The sequence below is a fragment of the Populus trichocarpa genome, chromosome 5 (genome assembly GCF_000002775.5).
Source record: "Populus trichocarpa isolate Nisqually-1 chromosome 5, P.trichocarpa_v4.1, whole genome shotgun sequence".
NCBI lineage: Eukaryota > Viridiplantae > Streptophyta > Magnoliopsida > Malpighiales > Salicaceae > Populus > Populus trichocarpa.
Window position 1 is genome coordinate 15,828,969 of NC_037289.2, and position 8,506 is coordinate 15,837,474.

At 34.9% G+C, this 8,506-nt stretch overlaps 1 protein-coding gene across 2 annotated transcripts; it reads left to right on the forward strand.

The window, feature by feature from the left end:
• The first annotated feature begins 5,731 nt into the window (after nt 1-5,731).
• On the forward strand, nt 5,732-7,308 carry LOC7486577 (homeobox-leucine zipper protein ATHB-6). Of its 2 annotated transcripts, none has more exons than XM_024600853.2 (3): nt 5,732-6,092; nt 6,256-6,626; nt 6,728-7,308. In XM_024600853.2, the coding sequence occupies exons 1-3, from the start codon at nt 6,032-6,034 to the stop codon at nt 7,088-7,090; spliced, it is 795 nt and encodes a 264-aa protein (XP_024456621.1). In that variant the 5' UTR covers nt 5,732-6,031; the 3' UTR covers nt 7,091-7,308. The 2 variants fall into 2 exon arrangements, with proteins under 2 accessions (XP_024456621.1, XP_006383504.1); XM_006383442.3 differs by having other exon boundaries at nt 5,733-6,092; nt 6,253-6,626.
• Nucleotides 7,309-8,506: the final 1,198 nt, after the last annotated feature.

Genomic DNA, 8,506 nt, shown 5'->3' on the forward strand with positions numbered 1-8,506 from the left:
GTCTGGTCTTGAAATTTGTAAGCTTGGTTGTTGATTCCTCCTTGTGTTTGCATGAATTGTTGAAAAGTATCATCTAGGGATCTCTTATGAGGTGGTTGGTATGTGTTATGTGTGGGAGCATGAAATGGTTAGGGTGGAGGTTGAAATGTTTGAGGTACTGAAGAGCCCTCATTTCTCCATCTAAAATTTGGGTGGTTCCTCCATCCAGGATTGTAGGTCTCAGAGTAGGGATTGCCTACTTGGTTTGAAAATGGCTTTCTAATATTACTTGAATCAGAAGTTTGGCCATATAGCACTTCCTTGAAGGCTGGAATGGTAGGACACTCAGTTGTCCTATGTCCTTTACTCTCACAAACAACACAACTTTCCTCTTGTTGTTCACTCATGACATGCACTTTTTTAATCTCAAGAGACTCTACTTTCCTAGCCAATGAGGCTAATCTAGCATTGAGGTCATCAGTCTCTTTCAATTAGAACTTCCCACTTGAATGAGAAATGGTGTTTCTAGACTCAACATGAAGTGGGAGAGAAGTCTCCCATTGCTTTGTGTTTTCAGCCAATTGATCAAAGAAATCAAAGGCTTCACTTGGTTCTTTGTCATAAAACTCACCATTACACATGGTTGACACTAGCTTTTTAAAATCTGCGGTAAGAGAGTCGTAGAAGAAACTCACTAACCTCCACATCTCAAAACCATGGTGGGGGCATGCATTTAACAAGTCTTTGAACCTTTCCCAAGCTTGGTGAAATGACTCATTTGGACTACAAGAAAAATTCATCATTTGACGTTGTAAGGCTGCTGTCCTATGAGTGGGGAAGTATTTTTTCAAAAATTCAGCTTGCATTTCTCTCCATGTACCTATAGACCTAGGACGCAAGGAGTTTAGCCAAAGCTTGGCTTTATCCTTTAGAGAGAATGAGAACAATTTAAGCCGAATGGTTTCCTCGATGCATGTTCTATCAATAAAAGTATTACATACCTCTTCAAAGTCCTTAATATGTATGTATGGATTTTCAGAATCCATACCGTGAAATGTGGGAAGAAGTTGAATCATGCCCGGTTTCAAATTGAAAGCTTGTTGGTTAAGAGGCAAGATAATACACGAAGGTGTACTTTGTCTAGCCGGGTGAAGATACTCCCTAAGAGTTCGAAAATTAGGTTGATCATTGAATTGTGGAGGTCCATTACCTTGAACACTCCCTTCACCCTCTACATCTTCAACATTAGCCATGATGAAAAATAATATAACAATTATATGAATATGAAAGGAAAGGAAAGGAAAGAAAGAAAAAAAATTGCAAATAAAAGTAAATGAAACGTAAAAGATAAAGTAATAGCTCAAAAATAAAAATACAGCAAATTAAGAAATTCACTCTCCAACTAATAAGCAATATTAACAACAATAATCATTAAAAGATAATTATAACAAGCATGAAACAAAAAACGGTAATACCGGCCAAGCACTTCAAACAATAAATACAAGAAAAATAATCACAACAAAACAACAAAAGAAAATAAAATAAACAAAAGGCGGTAATACCGGCCAAGCACTTCAAACAGTAAATATAAGAAAAATAATAACAACAAAATAAAATAGAATAAACAAGAGGCGGTAAAACCAGCCTTATAATATAAACAATAAATATTAGAAACTAATTAGAATAGACAATAAAAGAAAAATGTTGAACCAACCAAAATCCAATAATTAATAATCCAGTCCACAGTCCAATATCCAAAAAGTTGAGGTCATTTTTTTTTTTTTAGGCGGTAAAACCAGCCATTTGATTTTTTATTTATATGTATTTTTTTTTGTTTTCCAATAATCAAATATAAATTTGTTACCTTTGCTTGCTAGCTCCCCGGCAACGGCGCCAAAATTGCTTGACCGCTTTTTATGTTCGGCTTGTTTTAACTCGCAAGTGCACGAGTGTGCGATGTAGCAATTAACTCGGTAAGATCGAGGTCATATCCACAAAGAGCTAGATCTGGAAATTAAGCTAGGTAACAAAAAAACTCAAGAGAAATTAAATTAACAATAACTTGGTTGAAAATGATTGATGGATTTGTTTTCAAAGATGAAAAAGTGTAAATAGATTTTAAATGACAAGAAAAAGTAAGTCTTGGTCCAAATCAATTTTAATGGTGATGTATTGGTGATTCCTTCAACATATATTAGATAACTCAACCTAATATCAACGATGGTGATATTAGATCGGAAGATATTACAATGAAGTTTAAAAAGATGAAGATTGATTATTGCTTAAGAATGAAGAAGTACTTTCATATTAAGTAAGACATTGAATCAAGCAATCTCTATACCAAAACTAAGGTTTGTGCATAAAAATTCAAGATTATAACATTACCTAAATGATTTCTAAAATTTCTTTGCAATAATAAAACATTCATGAAGAAAATAAGAAGATAAACATTAAGATTCAATCATATCTTAAAGAACTCACCTCAATCACCATCATCCTTGATTTGGATCCAAGAAGGAGATTAGTCAACCATGATTATATATGAGGACACTTCAATAAACATGAAATAACTTGAATCACACTGAAATAATAAGTTTTACAAGCTAAAGAACCGAAATCTATAAAGAAGAACACAACACAATTTCAGTAAATATTCGGACACAAATCTAACTCTAACTTTGGACAGCAATTCGACCCTATTAGAAACCCCCTTTGAAGATGGCTATTAGAGACATATTTATAGGCCATTCTGTTATCTTTCTAGATCATTAAAGAACAGCTCATTTAGACATCTGAGTCAAAAGTTATGGGCAAAACACCGAAAGGTGTTCTGGAAAATCAAATCAGGCCAGCTTGGAGAACACTTTGGTGCACGTTTTTCTTCCTCCTTTGTGAGCTGTCTCTTTCTTCTTTTTGACCCAAAATAATGTGACAATGTCCCCTCCAGATTTCCATCCATGTGCTTGCCCTCTTGGATCAATGAATTATCCAAAATAAATCAAATGTTATTTGTTGTGTGGACATGTAAGATCATGGATTGTGCTTGGGCTGATTTGAGGCTGATTTGGGGCTGAATTTAAGCATCAAATAAGGATACAAATGTATCTATTATTTGGGCTAAGATTGACATTAAAACCTTGAGTGTTTGATGGTTGAAGTTTGCACACAACATAAGGCAAGTTTGGGCTTGAAATAGATCATATGATATTATTTTCTAGAATTGGAATAGAATTGATTTTTGGGGCAATTTTGGAGCACTTATTTGAACCAAGATTTTCTTCAATCTTCAACTAAATTTCTCTTCAATTCTTTGTTCCGAATTCCGACGTTGAATTTTCTGAAATAATTCATTTAAGCTCCAAAAACCTATCAAAACATTAAAAGAAACTTCATTACTAAAAAGCACATCAATTATTATAAAAAACCCAAATAAAAACAATAAATACATATGTAAAATAAGAGACTTAATGATACTTTTGATGCACAATCAATGGTAGTGTTGTCAACCTCCTCTTCAAAGAATCAATAAAACATCTGGGTATACACTTCTCTAAACTAACTCTGGTAAGAGCTCCTATAATAGGGATAAAAGGTAATGATGTGCCAATAGAGGGTGCTATTAACTTATTAATAACCATTGGCAATCATCCTCGATCTTACACACTCTAATAGGCCTTCACCATGATTAAGATGGAAAGCTTTTTTTTCTATTAGATATATAGGGTAAACAGCACCAAATACTTAGACATGAAGTTCCCTACCGATAAGAAGTAGCGATAGTGAAAGGGAATTATATGATATCCTAAGAATGTAACTTCACTTGCTTTGAAGATGCTACAAATTACTTAAGAAGCTATAAAGGATTTCAAAGAAATGATTCTTCATGAGTAAGGAATCGCCCTACTAGTATAATCAAGTACATCTTTGATCTTAAACAAGAGAAAGTCTTTACAAATCTCCCCAACATTTAAAAGGAAGACTATTTATCTAAAATGTCAATCTTTCTAACATCTTTATTACCTAAAATGTATTTTTAACTTTTGCTTCAAGGAAATGGTGTTCGACTATTTATCTAAAATGTCAATCTTTCTAACATCTTTATTACCTAAAATGTATTTTTAACTTTTGCTTCAAGGAAATGGTGTTCGACTTCATGATTAATCTCCATTACATTATACTTCACCCATTTTTATAGCAATTTCTCAATTAATTAAAAATTTATGTATCTCTAAACAAAATGTTCATGACTCTATATACTAATTCCTTTTAACATTATTCATCATGACAGTTTCTCCATCTCTATTTTTCTATAAAATATTTGTACAAAATGTTTGTTGTTCTCTCTATTTAGATTCAAAACAACACCTAACCTCGAAGATATGAGGGACAACCTAAAAAGCATGACACTTACCACGACACAACTTTCACCAATATAAAGTCGTTCCCTACCTCGCATAGAAATGGTCTTCTCCACCAAAGTTACCTCACCTCTTCTTATCTTGCAGGCATTAGTCACGGGAAAGTCATTCTCTACATGCAAGTTGCATGCATGGACAAAGAAGACACGCAAACAAAATATGAAAGTTTCAAGACCACTTGGTAAGTCTTTTGAACATATAAATATTCAAAAGATTTAAGGACAACGACAATACATCAAAATAAAAATACAATTGGATGACAAGTTGTTCGATTAAGCAGGGTAGGCTTGGGCTAGCCCTAGACCGAACAACAAGCTATCCAGTCTAGCTTGGTAGGCTTGGGGTCTAGCCATTAGACTGGACATCAAGTTATCTGGTCAAGCTTGTTGTCTTGGTTGGGCCACAACCCGAATCCTAATAGATCAAAAACTCATCGATCCTAGAAGAATCAATGGCATGTAAAATGATGTTTATGTTTATGTTGTTATGACATCTATTTTCTATGAGCAATCAATATGTTATTATCTAATTATTATCTAATTATTCATTTTAAAATTCCTCAAAGATCTACTTATAGATCTTGCATATGAAATCTCCTATAAAAATTGCATTATTGGTTAGCATTTCAATTAGAAGAATATTCGTATGATTACCCTCAATTACCTATTTAATCAATTCATTTTATTGGATGAGCAATGTGATCTACTGTTCTTTTCATTGGTAAAAAATTGATCTCCAATGGCAACACAACTTCTCATCATCATGATTTCTCTTACGAGAATGCAAGACTAATACCATGCTTCTCTGCACTTCTCTTCAGATAAACCACGTGATCTTAGTGATTAAGAGTGCATAAATACCCTAGGACTTCTAAATTTACTCTCCTACTTTTATCCCTTTTTAGTTTACCTTTCTTGTCTTCGTTTTATTAAGTTAAGTATTAAAGAGTTGTTTTATAGGAGAAAACAGAATAACTAAGTCCAGATACCTCAGCCATAAGCATCTATGGAAAACCCAAATTCAAATTGAAGTTTTTTTTGCTTACTGATGTGTTTAATCAGGGTATAAAAATAAAGGGACAAAGGTAATAAGGTAATGACCGCTAACTGATTTTTGCTATGAGTCGTCGTACTATAATCCTCTCCAATAATTTGGTGTAGCTACAAATTAAATAACTTAAATCCTATAATTTTCAGCAATACAAGGGATGTGACAAAACACACACACACCGAAAAAAACAATTAAAAATTAGAAAACAATTTAAAAAATGATTTTGAGTCAATTTCAAACCATATTCACAGCTCAGAAAGTTAAAAGCTGCATAAACTGTATATAACAAGTGTGAGGGGTGAAGCCGGTTCACTGCCTATTGGAGTTTACATCTCTCCTTTTCTCTAATGCGATTAGACAATGATTAGCTAGAGCTATGCTTTTTATCACTGTTGTTCTTTCCCGAGTACTGTCTGCTTGATCAAAAAAAGCTTCCATTTTCTTGGGTTAGGCTACAGTGTTCTCCTTTCCGTCTTCATCCTTTTGAAAAAGCTTGGAGATTTGGCAAACCCAGTGAAACTGGAGGAGGGGCACCCCTTCTCCTTAAGCTAATCATCCGCTCTGTCTCTTTCTTGCTCTCAGCTATGAAGCGCTTCAATTCCTCAGATTCCTTGGCTGCTTTCATCTCTATTACTTCTTCGAAAGGTAAACAAAACTCCACGCTAAGTCAATAAACCTGTTTTATTCAAAATGATCGAGTTTTTTTAAAATGATTTTTGCTTTCTGGGTTACCAAACAATATCTTGATTTTGCATAACTTTTGATTCTTTTCTTACATCTACTCTTAATAACCTCGTTAACCCAGAAGATAGGACTCAAAACACCAACCAAGGTTACAGTAGAGATTTTCAGGCAATGCTGGACAGTCTCGAAGAAGAAGACTACATTGAGGAAGCCAACCTTGGAAGTGAGAAGAAACGAAGGCTAACCTTGCATCAAGTTAAGGCCTTGGAGAAGAATTTTGAGGTCGATAACAAGCTTGTGCCAGAGAGAAAGCTGAAATTAGCTGAAGAATTATGCCTGCAACCACGACAAGTGGCTATTTGGTTCCAAAACCGTCGAGCCCGTTGGAAGACTAAGCAATTGGAAAGAGATTATGGCACCCTTAAGGCAAACTATGAAGCTCTAAATCTTGATTACAGTAATCTTGAACAGAAGAATGAAGCCTTAGCACAAAAGGTATCTCCTCTACATTTGTTAATAGGCTGAGTTGATTAGAAATTTTTTTATTTTTTTGGATAATTTATTTCTTAGTTTGCTGTTTGTTACTTGAAATTTAGGTAAAAGAATTGAAAGCAAAGTTGAGAGAAGAAATAGTTGATAGCAGTCACTCTGTAAAAGAAGAGTACCATGTTTCAGAGTCAGACAACAATGCCTCAGTGCACAGTCAGAACCATGATTTCAGTGAACACAAGAATTCGAGTGCAGTCACCAAAGACCACAGCAATGTTTCCTCTTCAAATGAATTGATGAATTGCTTTAATTTAACTGATTCGAGAGCTATTTTGGGGAATAGGTATCAAGTATATCAACCCCATCTTATGAAACTAGAAGAGCAGAGTTTGTTTAGCGCTGAGGAATCATGCAATTTCTTTTCAGTTGATCAAGCTCCCACACTTCATTGCTATTTTCCTGAACAATAAAGCTGGTGTAATTCTAAAAAGTTCCAGCCTTGGAAAGAAATAAGTTGCTTTTGGAGATTATTGTTTTTTAGGACTTCATATTTACGCTGTTCCATTGCAACAAAACATCTTCAACCAGGGCGGGAACAGTGGTTTTACCATTTACTTCAGTATAAGAAATCATACTACCTGTATATGGTACTATCCAGCAACTAATGCTATTTAAGTTGCCAGGTCTATACTCTATCTGTCAGAAATCTGCCGTGCAATTTGTATAGCTAAAAAGTAAACACTGTATCAGATCATTAAAAGATAGTTAGTACATCACATTATAAATTAATTAGTTTGCTTAGCTAATGATTCCCTTTGGCGTGGTTGTTGCATACCGCCCCACACAATAGGGTGTAGAAGATTTGGCATCTAAGAATTCTTGTTTCGTTCACTCTTGCAGCATGTACAATCTTCTTTTATTACGAGGATTGACTAAAGTGTCAACTGGAAATTTTAGTAGCGGCACAGAGTTAGACATCTCAGAAACTTTCATCTTCTACAAAATTTATGTCTTTGGTATTATTTGCTTTAAGAATCGAAGGCCCTCTTGCTACCAAACAACAAAGTTGTCCATCTTTAGGATTTTGAATGTTTTCAAGCTGCTATTGTGGCTAAAGACTTGTGTTTCATAATGCACAAAAGTTTGAAGAGATCCGGAAAACGTTTAGGTCCCATGTATTTTGTGGGTTTTCGGTGGGAGTTCCGAACGAGCACTTATCAAACCATGTGGTTGGTACAAAGTAGGTCCAGACCGGTAGATTAGCTAACTACTATTCAATATTCAACGGCAAGATTGTACCGAGAGCTCTTCTAGTGGTACCAATCTCTGAAGCCTAAAGACATATAGCTCTCCCACAAAAACTTGTAGACTGCTCCCATGCACGTTCTTGAAAGGAGATTGTCAGTAACCAAGAAATGGGAAGCCATACGTAGCTCATTTAGGTAACCAACCTCTCATCAACTAACCAAAACTATTTTCATATTGCCCATACAAGAATTTGTGATCTTCTGGATGACCCTGGATGACCCGATTAGTCCTTCACTCCCACGAACTAGAGACTATTAAAGTCGCCTCTGATTTCTGATCAGTTGACTAGCATTCTTTTCTTGTGAAAGAACAACGCTAAGCTAGCAAAGTAGATGTTTTTTCCTTTGACATTGATGCTTAAACTGTGAACATATTATGGTAAATATATTTTCGACCGACGTTGATGATTAAGCAAAAGGCAAATTAATTAAAAACAGGTCTTGGTAAGCAATCAGCCTATACTCTGAAACAGGTCTTGAACAAGGGGAGATGGAGAGGCCAGGAGTCCCTTTCCACTTTTCTTTGAAGTTTTGAGTGGGAAAGGGACAGACAAAAAAAAGCTGCTGCGACTCTTAGCT